The sequence below is a fragment of the Pseudopipra pipra genome, chromosome 9 (genome assembly GCF_036250125.1).
Source record: "Pseudopipra pipra isolate bDixPip1 chromosome 9, bDixPip1.hap1, whole genome shotgun sequence".
NCBI classification, from domain to species: Eukaryota; Metazoa; Chordata; class Aves; order Passeriformes; family Pipridae; genus Pseudopipra; species Pseudopipra pipra.
In genome coordinates, this window is record NC_087557.1 from 6,895,473 (window position 1) to 6,914,093 (window position 18,621).

The 18,621-nt window shown below is 50.2% G+C and overlaps 1 protein-coding gene across 11 annotated transcripts in view; it reads left to right on the plus strand.

The window, feature by feature from the left end:
• Positions 1-17,670, plus strand: part of PACS2 (phosphofurin acidic cluster sorting protein 2) — a 78,558-nt gene extending 60,888 nt beyond the window's left edge. For 9 of the 11 annotated variants that reach the window (XM_064664379.1, XM_064664381.1, XM_064664386.1 and 6 more), the window contains 6 exons: positions 1,296-1,338; positions 4,657-4,699; positions 5,894-6,029; positions 8,919-9,145; positions 11,301-11,414; positions 12,357-17,670. In XM_064664379.1, coding sequence (XP_064520449.1) covers positions 1,296-1,338; positions 4,657-4,699; positions 5,894-6,029; positions 8,919-9,145; positions 11,301-11,414; positions 12,357-12,475 — 682 coding nt within the window. In that variant the 3' untranslated portion in view covers positions 12,476-17,670. Of the gene's footprint in view, positions 1-853; positions 952-1,295; positions 1,339-4,656; positions 4,700-5,893; positions 6,030-8,918; positions 9,146-11,300; positions 11,415-12,356 lie in introns of all 11 variants that reach the window. The other 2 variants (XR_010432652.1, XM_064664385.1) reach the window with 2 other exon arrangements.
• The last annotated feature ends 951 nt before the right edge of the window (positions 17,671-18,621 follow it).

Genomic DNA, 18,621 nt, shown 5'->3' on the forward strand with positions numbered 1-18,621 from the left:
CTCTGCCTGAGTCACATTCACTGCAGTTCTATGCCATTCTTTCCATGAGGCTTAGAGGAAAGTGTCCAGCCTGTGCTAATCACACAGTGGTTGACAACCTTTGTGCATTTGGTGCATTTCTGATCTGTGCTGGAAACAGCACAAAAACACCTGTGTTCCTACAGTAGTCATGCTGCCACAAGCTCAATTCTGGATGGTTTTTCTGGGAGCAGAGGGATGCACAGAAAGAGAAACATGAGAAGTCTCAGTGTTTGTCTGCTTCCTACCTGTCTCCTGTGCTTGGTCACTGAGAAATGAGTGTCTTGCCCGTGCAGTCACTTCCGCTGCTGAGCTGTAGTTCCTCGGAACATGTGGATGTGCTCCTGTGGTCCTCTCCTTAATCCTGTGGGTCCATCTTAATCTCTGTCGCCCTTGAAGGGAGCAGTGGCTCTGCAGGCCCTTTCAACCTGCCTTCCTCACTTAGATCTTGTTCCTCTTGTGTTTGTCGAGTCTTTCCCTAATTCCTTCTAGGTTCGACCGTGACCTTTGTTGCTGGCTCTTCTCTACCCTCTGGCTTCTGAATCCTGGGCAGGGCCGGAGCAGGAGGGGCTTTCCAAGTGTGTGCATTGTCTTCAGTTGTCTCTGGGACATGGTGTGCCTTTTGTTCGGTTTGGTTTAGCTGTTTGCAGTTCTCGAGTTGGTGTCCTGACCTGCCCGGTGTGCTCTGGTGCCCGACCTCTCCGGTGTGCCTGTGGAAGGGACTGCCAGCTCCCGGTGGCCTGGGACGCGCGTGTGTGTGCGTGAGGGTGTGTGAGCACGTCCTTGCCAGTGCTTTACCAATAACCACGTGTCACGGCTTGTAACCCCGTGGCAGGCTAACTGCTTTAGCGGTGCCGGGATGTGCAAGGTATGGCACATGGCTCCAAAGGTGGGACGCGGGAAGGCCGTGCGTGCAGAGCGCTTCAGGGACTAGTAAGTAACGCACAGTTCTCCGTGTTGTTGTGGCACAAGATCCGTTTCCTTGCAGTAGGAGGTCGTGTGTCTGTGATGACTGCCATGCCATCAAAGCATGTTTCTCTGTCAAGCGTGAGGGAGGGAGGAAGAGACTGTTCCCCGAGGGACATGCCGTAGGCTGCGTGCTCCTCCCCACCCGTGCAGACTCTTGGCGTGCTGGCAGGGGGCCTTGAGAGGAGCGTTGGACTGGCGCTTGCATACTGTCCGTCCCTGCTGCATGCTGGAATGCAACGTATAAAGTGAGTATCGTGACCGGGGTGGAAGCAAAGCTGCTAACAAGTCTTTTCTCTTTGCCTTTTTAGCCCTGACGAAGAATCTTCGCAGAAGTTCATTCCCTTTGTCGGGGTGAGTGTTGTCGTAGTTACACTGTCTCAAGTCAGCTAGAGTAAGTCGATAAGTGTTAACCCGAACTTACGTGGTTTCTGGAGTAGAGCAGAAGCCATTGGGTGCTCTAAGGCAGAACATCAGCATGAGAATCTGATGGTTGGATGCAACTGCCTGATATGTAAGCATATCCTTCTAAGATCCCTCAACAAACTACAGGGTGTATTTTACTTCTCACACGTGAAAGTGACGTGTCCCTGGAAATCTGATTGCTCTGGTTGATTTGGCCAAATTTGCTATTCTACTGTCAGTCCTCCGTGTGCTTGTCATGAACAAACTTCAGTCCTCTTAATATCCCATCCACTCCTGGGATGTGGGTAGTACATCCCACCAGGGAGATAATTTATACCTCTGTTAAACTTGAGTCTGGGGCAGAGCTATTTAATGCATTTTATTACGTGAACATGTATTTGGGATAGTAGTCCCTAGTTTTCCCTCCTGTCCTTATCTTTAAGTGTTCCTGGCAGAGGTGGCCAAGTGCAGAGTATCTAGGCAGGGCCATGTTTGTTCTTCTGTCCATGTATTTCATGCACTGTGTCCTTTGCCTTTTCTAGCTTCCCTCCCCTTATTTGATCAAGCTCTTCAGTTCATTAAGTTTTAGGTACAAAGTCATTGACCTGCAACTAAAAAGGAATCCCCTGGCTGCTCTTCAGTCGTTGGATGTCCTTTTCACAGTTTTTGCTGCTGTCTTGTAGCTTCTCTTTCTTGCATGCTGGCTGCCTTGCTCTGCCTGCTCTATGTTTAGCTGACTTGTGTGCACTCCCGTTTGTGTCCCTGTCGTCAGAGCTAATCCGAAATCCCAAGGCATTTAAAGAGCTTAGCCTCTCTTGCCCTCAGGCTGACCCTGCTTTCACTCATGTGTCTCCTCAGAGTGAGAATCTCTCCTTGCATTATTCCCGAGAAGATACATCTTCCCAATTTGTTCCCTGCTGATGAGCTTTGCTTGATCTTGTCCCTCCCATGAACTGCAATTTCTAGTGAAGAACTGTTTTTATAAAACAGCTGTTTCACCTTTCCTAATAACATGAAAAGCCCAGAAGGGCGTGGAAGCTCCCAGACTCCTCTCATAGCTGCATGGCTCTGTAAAGCTTTTCTTTAGGACTGATTTAGTTCTGTGTTATGTGCAAGCAAATGGGGCTCCAAGTGTTTATCAAATTGCTCTAAAGTGATCATTGTCCTGACATTAGCACTGCTTTTCCAGTCTGGCTGTGATTGTCTGAAAGTGGTGGAAGAGTGAACGGCTTTGTTGTTTATATAACACTGCCAACCCCCCAAAAAACTTGCCTTGAAAGCACAGACTGACTTCCTATGTCAGCTGGTGATGAGGGTCAAATCAATGCTGCTTGCTCTTGCTTCTGAGGTGTTCCTGACGCAGTAATTCCCCATGAAACACATGTAAAGAGACTCTGAAAGGCCAATTGCAGGTGTCTCACAAAGTCAGAGGCTGGACATGAACACCAAGGCTCTTTCCCTCAGCTGCAGCCTGCTTAGAACCCAGAAGTGAGCAGGGCAGTGCCTTGCTACTCAGCTGGGCTCTGAAGTGGTGGGAGTGGAGCCTCACAAGGGGCCAGGGTCAGGTGGTGGAGGCTGCGTGGTCCAGTTGCCAGGAGAGTTAACAGGATGTGCCTCTTCCTGAAAGGAAGGGAGGCTGGCTGCTGACACATTCCTGGATGGAAGCATGTTGGAACTGCAGCAGTCTCAAGGGCCTCCCTGAATGGAGGGAAGGGAACATGTTTGTGTTCCTCCCGTGTGTCTGAACTCGAGCATCTTCAGTCAGCCAGCAAGGAGGAAAAGGCCAGAAGAGATTTCTGTCTGGCTTGCAGATCAAGGTGGCTGTAGGCAGCTTCCTGTGTTGCTTGTCTTTCTTAAATCTTCTGCCTTGCCTCCTCTTGCTTACAGCCAGTGACAGTCTCTGAAACATCCTCTTGGTGTTTAACACATACAGCACAAATGACTGCTGGACTCCAGAGCCTGATTTGTTGCCCTTTGGATGGAGACTGGACAAACTGAGCTACAGCCTCCTTCTCCCAAGCCAGTGACCCCTCAGGGAGCCTCAGTACACACTGCTGAGTTCATGATGGCTTTTCCAAGACTGGATCTAACAGAGAATCCACCAGTAAGCCTGAGAGCTCTCCAAGATCAGCATACCTCTCCCCACCCTCAAAACTCTGCAAAGCTTTCTGCTTATAATAAAGTCCTTTTTTTTTTTTTTTTTTGGTCCCATAGCACAGAAACATGTTCCCTAGAGATGTGGTCCAAACATGGTCATGTCTGAACTTAAGGACCTTCTATTTTCAAACTAAACAGATTGCATGGTATCATTTCTCATTCTAAAGCAGATTTTATTGACTTGAACTCCCTTTGCAGCTCTTTCCCATTTGTCAACATTTACACAGGGTAGACATTAACCCTGGATACAAGTTTCTTAAAGACCTTAAAAAAGGGTCTCTGCTGTGTTAGGAGGAAGAATCCCTGTGCACCATAGCAGATTATCGCTACAGAAGGTCCTTGCTTTTGTATCACCAAGAGGCATTTTATCTTTCTAGGCGTATTGTGTTCTTGGGAGCTTGTTTGTAGCATGTTCTGTTCCACAAATTATCACCAGTGGCATTTATCATTAATCTTAATGTACTAGCTGGTGGTTGGTTGGCCACACACATTTGTACCCTTATTACTGTGTGATTTGGATCGTTCTGACCAGTCTGTGTGGTAGTTTGTCCATGCCTGCATCCAGAGGCTTTGCTAGGAGCTTTATCTTCTTTGCCTGACACTACCCTTGCTTAGAGCATAGAAAACTCTGAGCAGAAACTGTACATTGCTGCTTCTTTGGTTTCCTGACAAACCTCAGCTATGCTGCACCCTGGAAGTGGCTGCACTTTGGTGGTGGAAGCAATGTGTATGTAATTAGCAGTGCTGAAGGGATATTTATGTCCCTTTCTCCTCCCTGACCCACTCCACAGGTGTCACAGGCACTGTAGTTGCCATAGCTTGGGGCTGATGGTGAACTGTTCAGAGCTGTCAGGTCTGTAACAGCTCCATAGGGTCTCTGCTGTCCCCTGTATAGGTTAGGGATGGGCTGTGAGCTCATACTCCTTGGCTGGATGCTGCTGGAACCTGCCCAGCTCTTCGAAGACTCCACTTTTTCCACTTACTTCAACTACTCTGACTGCAGGGACAGTGCCAAGGGGACTGCAGGGATGAGCTTAGGTTTGGGGTTGTGGGTTCCTAAAGTTCAAGGGACTCCTGTTTCATAGAGCTCTTCTGTTTTTCCCCCTTTAGGTGGTGAAGGTTGGAATAGTGGAACAATCTTCTGCAACATCAGGTAACGAGTATCCTGTGTGCCTTCTGTGTCCTGCAGGTGGTAGGAGTCTGACTTCACAGGCTGAACAAACTTGTCCATTGCTGATGTCTTGGAGTGCTGTGAGGTGGAATTGGATTTTATTGGCTCCCAGTTCCACTGCTTTGACTCTGTGGCTTGTCTGCAGAACGAGAGCCCTCTCAGTTGAGAGAGGCCATTTTTCTTGTTACTTTACAAGGAGCTTCAGGCCAGATGAAATTCTCACACTCTCATCCAGGGAAGCTCCACTCACATTTGTGCAAGCACCCATTTTTCTCACATGTTCTCAGTGGGGTGGATTCACTGCTGTGGTTCCTACTCCAAAATGTGGAAGCAGGCCATCAGAAGTTCATGCCTGTCTCCCTACACTGGGCTCAATTGCCTAATAAAATCAATCTCAGACATGTGCCTTACACTGGGAAATTTAGGATGGGCAAAATTTTGACCCTTTTATTTTTTAATGGGGAGTGCAAGGTGATTTACACCATACTGCCTGCTTACACACATGGACATGAGGTAGTGCTATTTTGTCAACGTGAATGTATTTTTTCCTCCTTCATACACACTACTAGTCAGGATTATTGTTTTTGTCATCTGTTGGGATTGTTTCTTGTATTGCTTCACTATTAAACCCAGATTCTTGTGGCCCGTGTTACACATAGGTTTGTGCATGGAGGCAGCCCTTCTGTGAGTCACTCCTTGTGGCCACAGTGATCCCTCCATTCTGAAGGGCTGACATGAAGGGAAGGATGCCTTGGTTGTGGAGGGTGGAAGCAGATGGAATGGGGAGGTCCCTGTGATCAGCCCAGAGGTACTGCATTCTAAGAGTGCTGCTGCCCTGCAGTGGTTGCAGGGGGAGATTCCCCATCAGAGATCAGTGAGCTGGGCTCTGACTGTGCAGGAGGCTTAAAATCAGCTGGGAGCAAACCCTAGGAGAGCAGATGCCACATGAGGAGCCCAGAGGAGTGTGAATGTCTGTGCCTGCCTTGTACCCAAACATAGAAACCTGGTGGTTGAAGTGTGGAGGCCATCAAAACTGGTGGGCTGGCTGATCTCTGGATTGAATGTGAGCAAAAGCTGTGCAGCAGCAGCGTGGGCAAGGAGACTGAGCTATCCTGGTGTGTATGTGCAGGGCTGTGAGACAAACCCAGACAAACAGTTCCACTTCCTTTTTTTAAGGTGACTCTGATGATGCAGCTCCCTCAAGCTCCAGTGTCCTTTCTTCTACCCCACCTTCTGTATCTCCTGCTGTGAAAGAAGCCTCCCCCACACCTCCTTCCTCACCATCTGTTACAGGCAGCTTCTCGTCCTCAAGGTAAACCATGTTTTGTCTCCTCATAGCCCCCTTGGCTGCTTATCTGGCATATGCATAAGAGAGAGCTCCTCTAAAGGGAAACCCATAGCTCTTTCATCCTTAGCAAACACTCAAAGCTGTCACCTTTCCCCTTCACCTCTTTTGCCTCTGGAGTCATGATGTCTTTGCTGACCGACAAGGAGCTGGGGAGAGCAGGGGGGATCTTGCACTCAATGGGAAGGCTGCATGTCCCAAGGTCAGACACACTGGAATTACAGGGGGCAGCCTTGTTTCTGATAGTCTGGCAGAAACCAGAGCTGAGTCATTGTGGCAGCCATTTGGGTAGGTTTGTTATTTCCATCTGCTGGTATTTTCCCTTTGAGACTGGATTCTTTTGAGGAGATACTTAGTCAAAGAAATTACTGACCCTGATACACGTGGATGCCAGGTTAATCCCTCATGATTCTTAGGTTTTCAATGACCAGGTGAGTGTAAGGTCAGAGGGACTCTTGAAGGAGCTGACCCCTTTCTCTGTGAGGGGAGAGCTGGAAGTCGTAAGGTGACATAGTTGCCATTCATGTGTGTGCCTGAAAGTATATAAGAACTGCAAGGAGGCTTCACCTATAGATAATATTAAGTTCTGGCTTAGCTGAAATTTTTAGGGATGAAGGGAGGGAATCTCTAGAAGACTGCCAGTAAAGACTTGCTCTGGCCAGGACTCTTCATTTTGTTGCTGCACAAAACATTGGCATAGCTGTCTAACACTTTGTGGGCAGTTCTCGTACTCAGAAGCACTTGGTGAAGTTCCCCTTGATTTGTTAACTCCTCTGAACCTTTAAGGCAACATAGCAGCACTCTTGCGAGAAGGGGAAACTAGAAGCACTTGGACTCTCTCCCTAAGTAGCATCTCCTGCTGTCCCTGTTGGAGACAGAATGGGGACCTTCCGTGCCCACCCCAGACTGCCCTGCAGGGACCTTTAACCTCTGACTTCTTCAGCTGCCCTAAGAGTTCCCTTTTAACAAGAGGAAATGTAAATGTGGAAGGCCTAGTTTAGCAGGTGCCCAGCACTGGAAGGTGTTAGTGGCTGTTCACATGTGCCAGGAGGTCCAGTTCCCTGGGTGCCTCCTATTGGCTCCCTGTGCTTTGGTGGCAGGGGAGCCCTGTGTGCCCCAGGCTGGTCCCAGCAGCAGCTGGGGGCTGTGCAGGCTCTGGGGAGCAGACCTGACTTCTCCTGTGTGAGCTTTGTATGGACTTTCCAAAGGTGGAAGTGCTTTGGGAACCAATACACACAGGAGTGTAAGATGTTCAAGTTGTGAGCCATGGATGTGATGTATCTGAAGTTGACACCCAGGCTCTAGGAGTCTGGTACTTTTTGGTTCCATACTGTAGGGTAAAATCATCAAGAAATGAGGAGGTTTAGGTTCAACATTGTTCCATCTCCCCTGACCTGTAAGTGACAACACAGGGGGTGGAGGGTGACCCAGACTGAAAGATTAAGCCACATGTCTAACAGGGAATGGAACATAAAATCCTGCCTGGGCATAGTGAACACTAGGATGCTTTGTCTTTACAACTGAGTTGAGAAATGTGATGCAAAGGAGTCTTTAAACTCAAAACAGCATCTCCAAAGCGTCATCCTTAAAGAATCTCACTTCTGAATATTGCCCTGAGAATCCAAAACCTGGTTTTGGTGATCAAAGATGAACTCAGCTTTGCAGTCTCTCAGCTGAATAAATGGCAAACAAAAGGAAGTGCTGAGAGGACTCTAATGATGGGATGTCCTTGTTTAACCTTGAGAGTTTCTTATTAGACAGGTGGTGCAGAGGGATGCATATTTCATTCAAGATCAGATTTATCTTCCTTAACAATTGCCATCTCTCAAACAGGGGACATGGACTGGTAGATAAATTTAGCTTTTTGTCTAGTACTTGCATATTATTCAACACTGATTGTCATTGTATAGGAAGAAGTATAGGCTGTCAGCCATAGGTCTGCTCCCTTGGGGTTAGCTGGCAAGAGGCAGGGGCAGGCAAGGGCTGGAATTTCCCAGGTTGCTCATCTTCCCCTTTCTGGCTCAAGAAAGGCTGGCAGTGTGTTTTGGTGATGCACAACTGTTACCACACAACGCGCGGGAGTTTTCAACAGCAGATCGTGTCCTGAAATCTGCCATTGTTTAGCAAGCATCACAGGACTGGCAGAGCATTTTTCCATCAGTGGAATTCCCCAGCAAGTGGCAGGGCTTGGGGGGAGGCAGTTATCACATGCCAGCTCCATAACAGGGACCTGGGGAGAGCAGAGATGCTATTTGATTCTGAGCCAGAAAGGAAGCAGCTGGTGGGAGGAAGAGCTAAAGAACATAGGAGATGGAAGCAAGTCAAGGAGACTGAGAACTGAGTACTGGAGGAACTGAGTTCAGGGACCCACCAGGTCTTTGCTCACCCCAGTTCAGGGTTGATTTTGGCAATGCTGCACCTGGACAGTCACTCATCAGTGCTCAGGAGGCAGCAACAAGTGCTTGCAGCCTCTTTTCCCCCACTCAAAAGATGAAGTGATCTGGGATGCCTCAAGGGTTGCCTTTAATGGCTGGGTCACTGAATTCCACATTGTGGAAGGAAGCTTTCCCACTGCTCATCCCTATGGCTATGCAACAGGTCAGCTTGTCTTGGCTCAGTGCAGTTCTGTGCTGCCAAGCTGATGCCCCTGTGCTGTGTGATGCAGGTTGCATCTCTCAGGGATGAGTTCTTGGGCTTTTGTAATTGCTGGGTCTCGCTCTGAAACGTTGCTGCCTGATTCCCCAAAGAGCCATGTGTTTATCCTTTGACCAGGAATGCCAGCCACTCTGAAAAAAGCACAGATGGGGGGAACTGCTGAGAGCTGTGCAGAAATTACCTTCTTGTCTTGTTTTCCAGCCAGGGCCTCGGTGCTGAGTTGATGGGCCTGCAGGTGGATTACTGGATTGCAGCTCCACCCGTGGATAGAAAGAGAGACCCGGAGAAGAAGGACCCCTCCACTACCAAAAACACACTGAAATGCACTTTCCGGTCCCTCCAGGTCAGCAGGTTACCTGCCAGCGGGGAGATTGCCACCACTCCAACTATGTCCATGACTGTTGTGACAAAAGAAAAGAACAAAAAAGGTAAGGTGAAGGTGGACACATTTGCTGCTGCCTGAGGCCAAGAATGCAATGCTGCTCTCCCTGTCCTGCTGCTCTCCCTGTCCTGCTGCTCTCCCTGTCCTGCTGCTCTCCCTGTCCTGCTGCTCTCCCTGTCCTGCTGCTCTCCCTGTCCTGCTGCTCTCCCTGTCCTGCTGCTCTCCCTGTCCTGCTGCTCTCCCTGTCCTGCTGCTCTCCCTGTCCTGCTGCTCCAGGGCTGCCTGACTTGTCAGTCCCGCATTACAGCACCTCAGTCATATTTTTATCCTCAAAATCCTAATCTGTAGATGAGAAGTGACTACATAAGGTGATAGAGTTTGAAAGGGTGGTTCCTCTTTGTGCTGTAAAAAAGGGATGTGTTCACTCTTACGGTTGAATAGCTGAGATGGTGTAGCTCAGAAGAACAAAGGTGGGGACAGAGTGCTGGAAACTTGGGAGAGCTATGCTTACTGGGATGATATCCCCATCCTGTGAGCCTTCAGCTCAAAAGAGCCACAGAGAATAAAAAAGGCATGTAAGGGGGAAAAAAAAGGGGAGGGGGAGACTATACCCCAGCAAGTACCATGGATTCCTGTGAGATGACAAAACAGGAGAACCCCCTGAACTGGAGTCTAGGACCTCCCACTCTCCCCCTGCACACAACCTCACTCTAGAACCAGTGGGGTGATCTAGAACCTGGAGCAAAGTCATGTGGGAGTGGCTGAGGGAGCTGAGGGTGTTTAGCCTGGAGAAAAAGAGGCTCAGGGAGACTTTATCACTCTCTACCACTACCTGAAAGGAAGGTGGGGGTCAATCTCTTCTCCTAGGTAATGAGGGACAGGACAAGAGGAAATGGCCTTGGGTTCTGCCAGGGGAGTCTTAGATTGGATATTAGGAAAATTTTCTTCACCAGAAGGATTGTCAAGCACTGAAAGAGTCTGCCCAGGGCAGTGGTGGAGTTGCCATCCCTGCATGCTTGGAGGTATTTAAAAGATGTGTAGATGTGGCACCTGGGGACATGTTTTAGTGGTCCACTTGGCAGTGTTAGGTCAGCAGTTGGATTTGATGATCTCAGAGGTCTTTTCCAACCTAAAGGATTCTATGACTCTTACGCTTTTGTACAGAGTACTTTGTTGGTCAAAAGGAAGTAGAAGAGAAATGCTCTCAGTTCAAAGCCTCATGTTATCTTTTTTCTTTTTTATTCTTCTTCTTAAACTCACGGCTTTAAGCTTATTTCCTCAAAACAAACTAACAAAAAAGGCATTTTAAATGTTGTCAGTAATTCTGTATTTGCTCCTGGCCTTGGTAATGTGAAACATTTTTTGAAACTGAGAACAGTTCTGCAGCGAAGTATTTTCAAGGAAGCAGCAAGGCAGTTCTGCACTTACATTCAGCTGCCAGTAGCTGTCCTTCACATCTTCCTGCCTGTGGGCCTGGGAGTCACTCTTGATGGAAGCAGGGGTTTTGGGGGCTCTGAGAGGAGGCTGACAGAGCTTCCTTGCATAACTGTGTAGCTAGGTCAGTCCTGGGCCAACACAGCTGTGGCATTGCTGGTACCAGAGCTGCCACCTGTGATGACACCCTTTAAGTGTCATGCTGATGGGAGAAGCAATCCTGAGACACTCCAAATGTTCTTCCCTGGGGCTGGCCTAGCCTACAGCAGAGGTGTTTAACACCACCAGCGTTTGTGGAGCTGGTTTGTACATCTTTGCTCATGCATTTGGACAGTTCTTAGGGAACTGGACCCTTTTTTAACTTCCCTTCTGCCTTCCCTCTCCACCAGCTGCCCCCAGTTTGTAGCCCCTCCTGCTCCCCAGGTGTCTGTGCAGCCCAGCCCAGTTGGGGTGCTGTCAGTGCAGCAGACCTGCCACTGCAGATGCAGATGTTTTCCCTGCATGGTGTCTCAGGAGCAGGAGTTACCCTGAAGGTGCCCTTTGGGGCCTGGGTTATGAGCTGGAAATGCTTCACAAAGAGACACTTAGGGCTAAGATGCTCATGTGCATATAGGTGATAGTGCTAAGCATTGACAGACTCCTGCCAAGAAGAGAGGATCTTAGAATTTTCAGACATGCATGTTTAAATACAAAAACCTCAAATAAGTGTCAGTGCAGCTCCTGTGAGTGGCACAGATTTACTGTGTGCTGGTTTGTTTTTCTTCCAGTGATGTTTTTGCCCAAGAAAACAAAAGACAAGGAGGTTGAGTCAAAGAGCCAGTGTATTGAAGGAATCAGCAGGTTGATTTGCACAGCAAAACATCAGCAGAACATGCTGCGTGGTAAGTGCATGGCTTGCATCCCGTTAGGCTCTGGGATGAGGCTCAGATGATTGTCCTCCAGGCAGAGGGCTGACTTGGTGTTCTGCCATGTGCCCTGGTGCCAGCATGATGGGGGTGTTTCTGGGGAACAGGCTTAGATGTATCCAGCGTGGGGGAATGCTTCAATAGGTCTGGGATGTGGGAAAATCCTCCCTTACCTATGAACTTCTCTGAATCAATGCTCTGGATGAGGACAAGGGCTGGACCAGGTTCCATTCTCCTCCCTTACATTCTCTATTTCTCTTGCACAACTGGTACAAGTGTTGGTTGGTGGCAACTGGTGAGAGTGTGGCTGCTCCTATGGGCAGGTCGCTGGCACACAGACATGCCACAGCAGGAGCCATATATTTATCTGACAGGCAGATCTGAAGTGGCTGTCACTAGAACTGAGCATTCAGGATCAAAAATATCCCTGTAGCCTGTTCAGTTGAGAATCTCCAACAGAGGGGTCTGCCTGGGTCACCTCCTTAATCCTGGCCCAGTCTGAGGCTGGTGAGCATGAGAGGTACTCACAGAACATGTCACCTCTCTAAGAGACATGGGTCTCCTGGTTAGAGTGCCAGTGAGGAGAGACCGATGTGCAGCTCTGTAAGAGTGCATTTGCCCAAAAAAGAAAATGAAGCGTGTTTAGGAAATCTGAGCAATCGGATCAGATGACACTGAAATCAGCAGCCTGGGGAGCTCTGGTGTCAGTGAGCAATTCTGGAACAACAATCTGAGCTGTTCTCCCTAAACCTGGTCTAATCCCGAGCCTTTCTTCCCCCACGTGTGCAGCTGGGTGGGGTAGTCAGGCAGAGCAGTGCGTGGCCAGGCCTCCCTCTGCCGACTGCAGGGAGATTTCCAGCAAAGCCATTTCCCCTCCCTGTTTTCTAACTTTTCCTCTCTTTTTGCCCTCCCCTGCAGTCCTGATTGATGGGGTGGAGTGGAACGATGTCAAGTTCTTTCAGCTGGCAGCACAGTGGTCCTCCCATGTCAAGCACTTTCCCATCTGCATATTTGGACACTCCAAATCTAACTTCTAGCTGTGCTCGGCGGAGGGACCTTCTGCCTGTCCCAGGGACTGCACACCAGGAGCCAGGAACTGCGTGCCAACTCTGACTCGCGTCGCTCTGCCCTCTCCTGCAGAATTAATTACAGATGTGCTTGGATTACTTTTGAATTACTTTTTTCTATTAACTCTTAAGTTTACTACAAGGGAAGGAAACCCCTTTAAACAAAGGCAAAAAAACCCAGTCTTAAATATAGATGTGCTGACAACGTGAAGTCGTGGGGGAGTTGGCAGGAGCAGGCAACCTGCCCAAGAACACCTACCACTTACAAGCAGATAGCTGAATAACTGCACTGCTTATTAACCTGAGACCTCATTGGTGTGAGTGGGCTGGGGGAGCCGTGGATCAGCTCAAACGGATTTTGCAGAAGATCATGTGTGTTACTGTACATTTGGCCCCCTCCCTCTATATTTCTAGGAGAAAAGGGTGGCCAGTCTGTCTTCCTGCTGCCAAAGGACGGGAGATCAGCGAGTCTGGAGGGAGTTCAACGGTCCAGTTTGGAAAACAAACCACTTTTACATAGCTAGAGAGGTCTGGAGAGGGGATCCCCTTTGGAGCATGGAGCCTGCCATGGGGACAGGCAGGTGTTTGTGCTGATGTGATGCCTGAGGAGGGTTAGGCAGGAAGAGTAATTAGGGAAACACTAAGAGGAAGGAAACTCCCGTGTCCCAGGTCTGTGACAATGACCAAACCAAACCAGTCACCATGTCCCCACAGCTGGCTGTGCTGCAGAGGGACACCATGTCAGTGGGGTCGCTGCTATTTACACACTCACACCAATTATTTACCTGTCAATAAAACCTCGTCCAGCCTCTAAAGGGAAAGGATTTTTTTTAACAGCTGCAGATTTTTTTTAATGCTTTCTAAAAAAAATAAAATAAAATAAAAAATAACAGGAAAAAATTAATTTGCCAAAAACAAAAAACCAACAAACCCAGGAAGATGAGCCGTTGTCTGTGGAGTGATATATCACTGGAGTGGCTGGACTGGGAGCCAGCCAGGCGCTCTGCGTGTCCAGCTGCCTTCCTGTCCATCTGTCAAACTGCACACATGAGGTAGCGTGGGATGCTCTGTCTGCTGCCTGCATCCTGCCCTGACCACACTGCTCCCTGGAGCCTGCCTGGCTTCAGGGCCCTTGTCCTCGAACCACTCAGGATCTCTCCTCATGGGAACTGAAGGAACGTAACAGAAATGAAGGGTGCTCAGGGCAGGCAGCCTCCTGTGGGCTGCTCTGGAGATGGACATTGTCCTTAACTTCTGCTTCCTGAGTATTCCTCCCCACAAGTGTTTCTCTCTAGATCACATCCTTTCCCCAGCAGAATATGCTTTTCCTCTGGCAGGGCGTTGCCTGTGGGTTGAGGCTTTGTGAGAGGTTTCAGCTCCAGGGTGCAGAATGGAAGCTGTCATTGGAATGTGAGTGAGAATGAAGCCAGACAGGTTTTCTGTCCACTTTGGTCAGCAAGATGTCCTGTGAGATGGAGGACTGAAATTTTAGGGTATCTCTGTTGGCTTGGCTCTGGCTGCACTTGTGTTCAGTTTGTATGCCTTGTTGCTGCCAGGGATGCAGCAACAAGGAGACAGCGGGACAAAGGTGCTGCAGATTGGGCCTTTTGCACTCCAGGCTTCCCAAAGCTTGCCTGGGAGCAGGTGGCAGCTGGGATTTGGAGAGGAGAGTGTCCTTGCTATGGGGAAGAACAGACATCTCTGGCATTTCAGGGTAAGAGACTAAAATTTCTGATGGGTGCTTTTAGGTCCCACCCCTGCGGACAAGCCAGGCACTGGGAACATTTCCAGAAGGCACTTTCTGAGGGCAGTGATGCTTTTGAACCTTTTTTTTTTTTTTCAATCTGATTCCTTACCTTTGGGTTTTTAAAGGCTTGGGGCACCCGCTTTTGTGCTGCGTAGCTCTGCACAGGGCCCACACAGGTTCTTTTGGGCAGGGCAGTGGTGGTGTGCTCTGCTGGGCCTTCTGCTGACAGGGAGTGAGGAGTTAAGAAGTGAGAGCTGGATCTAGTGCCTGGCAGAGCTCACAAAACCCTTTCCCAGCACAAGTGCAACCTACTTGGCCAGGGGCTGGGTATTCCCTTCAAACCATGCAGGGGAGGAGGATACGGTCCCCTGCCCAGTGACAGGCTGCTGGGTAGGACAGATTGTCTAGCTGCAATACTCTGTGCTGCAGGCAGGTCTGCCTGCTGGCTCTTGGCTGTGGCAGAAGTTTGGCTGTAGTTGGGCTGCTGTCAGGTCCCTCAGTTCACGTGTTTTTGGTTGACCTGAGCTGGTGCTCTGGGACTGTATAGCATTGCCTAGCAGTGGCAGCGTGGAAGATGGCATATAAGCACATCACTTCTTTATCTTTATTGAGGCTGCTGCATCAGAAAAAGCTCTGTAAAGGAAATTAGTCAGTTTGTGATTTCTTCCTCGAGTCTCATGCTGGTGTGACAAGAGCAGTCGGGCTGGGTTCCAGCGTCAGGAGCCGCACGCAGCCTGGGCAGCTCTCAGTGCTGGAGTGTGTTACTGCTGCAGAGCTGGGGTGGACTGACTGCAATAACTTTGTTTACTGGGGGGTGAGGGGAGAACCATCACTGTGCTCCTCTTTGTATTTCAATCTACTGTAAAGAAAAAAACTGGTAGCTAGGACAGGATTTCCAGGGTCCTGCCTATCAAATGTGTGTTGCCCTGCTGTACTCTGTGTGTGTGTGTATGTGTGAGAGAAACACTTCTGCTCGTTGGATTTCATGTTGGTTTGTGTTTTGTTCTAACTATATACAAGCAAATTCAGTGGGAAACTTTCCGTACACCTGAGGGCTTGTGTCTCTGCAGGGTTTCTCCCCTGTGGAATGCTGTTGTTGCTCTGAAGTGCTCTTCCATGCAAGAAAACATCCTGAAGTCTCAACCTTGTCATCCTGGAGGGAGTCCAGCAGTAGCAGGCTGGGCTTGCCCAAGGGCAGCTGTGTGCCCAGGGTGTGAATGTGGTGTTTCCTGGCCCTGGAGGGCAAGGGCTGGCCGTGCAGATTTGGTGGCGCAGCTCAGATCAGGCTGTTGTGCCTCTCTTGTTTCTCTTGTATCACGTGGAGCCACTTTGTGTGGCTGTTTCTGTCCCTGACTGGAAGAGAAACAGATTTCTATCTCTAAGGAAAATGAGTGTCACAGCATGTATGTGGCTCAGACCTTTTTGGAAAGGGGCTTTGCACCTGGTGAATAAGAGGTGAATGAGTGACTGACCTCAGGTCTCCCACCCTCCCACCTTCCCCCACATTTTCTGGGGGGACCCTGCCAGGAACAAGCCCCACTAGCCAGAGGGATCCCTGCTGCAGGACCAGGGAAAGCTGCTGGGGCAGCAGTGGGCCTGTGCCTGTAGAGCTGTACCAGCCTGTGGGGTTGGGTGATTGCAAATCGGTGAGTGCAGAAGGATGGCTCAGAGCCCAGACAGCACCACTCTGCCTTCGGCTCTCTAGAGTTTGGGCGGGGAAGGTACATCTCAAATGAAGAAAGGCAGTGGGGTTGTCTCCCAGGTCAGGCTTGCTTTTTAGCTGTGCAGTCTGACAGTGAAGGCAGGGGCTGGGGTGGGCAGCATCTGAGCAGATCTCCAGAAGGGAGGTGCTCTTGAAGGCAATGTCTGTCCCCTGGTGTCCCTGTTCCTTTATGTCCCAGAGCTTGCCCCTGCTCCCTGTGGAGCCTGTCTCTCCAGCTCCTCTGGCTGTGACTTCTCAAAGCAGCCGGTTTCTTTTCCAGCTGCAGTTGGAGAAGGCCCCCGCCTCGCTCGGAGGTGAGCTCTCGGGAGCGGGCTCGCTGCCGCGCTGAGCTGCGTGACGCTGACCTACTTTAACAGCACTGGCAAGGAGATGAAAGATGGAAGGGTTTTGTGGCATTGTGTTGCACCTTGAGTGCTTCCTGGTTTTCTGGCTTAAGTTTCCTGGAGACAAAGGCTGGGCTTCAGCCCTGCCAGCGATCAAGCAGGGCTGGCTCTCCTGCGGTGCTGGCGATGTCATGGACATCTTGGGCGGCTGTTTTAGCTCAGTGCTGCAGTTCCCGTCCAGTTCAATTGTTACCATTTACATTGCAGTGGTAACTGCAGAGTCCTCCTTAATTACACATGAGTTTGGGGAGAGCCATGGTCTCTTTGGCTGTGTTTTGCTGCTTTAATTAGAACAGAAGATAAAGCTTGTGGCTTTATCCTGCAGAGAGGGCATGGGTAGGTGGCTGGGAGGTTTCTGGGGCTGAGGAGATGTGCCTGTTTGCTTTCCATCATCGAACTCAGCCAAGAACTACAATGCCCTGTGCTTAACCTGCGATTGCAGCACAGGCCCTGTTGTGTTTCTCACCAGCAGCGTGTGCTGGAGACAGCACAGGAGAGCCAGGGCAGAGGGCATTGCACCTGGCATTTCCAAGTTTAAGAAGAAAATCCTGTCAAAAGGCAGCAGAGGCAATGGCCTTCTCCTGCTTCTTGGTGTGCTGAGGGATCGGAAAGGCTGGGGTTAGGACAGTCCTGCTATGCGGTAGTAGTGGACTGGGGGTCCTGGAGCTTTCCTGAAGCAAGGTAGGATGCAATGCCTCTGTCCCCTTCGGGGGGGGGCTCGATCTCAGTGGATGGCTGCGTGGTAGTGTTTAGTGTGGCACTTCCTGTGGGCTTACCTGGCAGGAGAAGGCCAGAAATGAGCAGCAGCATCACCTGGAGCCTCTTCAGCAGTGTTGTCATGGGAGATGTTCCTGGCAGGGCCGGCTCCTGCAGGATCACTTGGGTGCTTTGGTACAGCCTGGGGTAAAAGGGGATGTGCCACTTGCAAAGCAGCAGGTCACTGGCTTCCTTAAGGAAGAGCACCAGTTTGGGGCCACATCCAGGAAACTGCTGCTTTGCTCCTTGGCCAGAGAGCTTCCAGGGCGTGTTGCCTGCCTGGTTGCATATATGTGGTGGCTGTGGGGAAGCGCCCTGTGAGCACAGTTCCTGGGCTGCGTGCCGCCAGGCTTGTCCAGACCAGGACATCATCACTTTGTAGATTCTCGAGTTGTCCATCTGTTTCATTGTTGTATTGTTTGGGTTCTAGGGTTGTTTTTTATGAAGACAGATAAAATGTAAATAGCCTTTTTTGGAACAAACTGCAATGTGCTCGACCTCGTCAACTATTTTATGGTACTAATGCAACACTAATAAAACTGGACATGAAAGCACACCCCCGTCCCCTGAGTCGTCTCTCAGCAGGGGCTGCTCTGGCATGACTGGGGCAGTTGTCTTCAGCAGGAAACAGCAGCATGACTTTCTGACGTGGGGGGATCTCTTGTGTTATTTATCCAGCTGCCTGGCAGCACTTCCAGGGCAGAGCTGGTGGCTTGGCACGTCGTGCCCAGCACTGAGCTCTCCTGTAGTTTTTGCAGCCCTGTTCCCCTCTCCACTGTCCCTGCTGCCTCCTTTCCCTGCAGCTCTCCTGGATCTGACAGCCCTCTCCAGTCCTCACCTCCTCGCAGCAAGAAGGGACCAGGCTGGTGCCAGTTTCTGGTCTGGGGGCTGTGTTGGATGGACATGGTGGTGTTTGGGTATGAAGAGGGGGGCATCTCAGTGGGAGAAGATTGAGGCTGTGGTAGCCTGTGTGCGCTCCTGGGAGCACCGTGGGAGAGGAACTGGGATGTATGGGATTCCAAACACCTAGGCCTGGTGCTGGGGAGTCAGAAGGTGAGAAGAGCTAAGCATCTGTTTTGAGGCAGGGAGGTGAAGAAATTTTGGGTAATGGGCCATGGCCTTGGTCTCTAGTATACAGCATGTTGAAGGCAGCAGGGAGGATGCCAAGCCGGAGCAGCCTGCATCCCTGTGATCCCCTGACCGAGGGTGAGGGGTGGAGGAGTGCCTGCTGATGGAGCAAGGAGCTGGGGTGAAGGGAGCCCCTTGCAGTGGGCCAGGCTGCTCTCAAAGCACTCGGGTCTCAGTGGATGTTCTAGCCCCTCCGTGTGGCCTGGCCAAGTGCAGGCACATTTATGACCCGAGCCCTTTGCTGTAGAAGGGGACACAACTCTCACCCAGGTGGTACGGAGCAGGCATTGGCTCATTCCTGGCAGAAGGAAGGTGGGTAGCTCAGGAGAGGGCAAATTCAGGACTCTTGAGTGCAGAAACAGCACCAAAAGCCACAGAG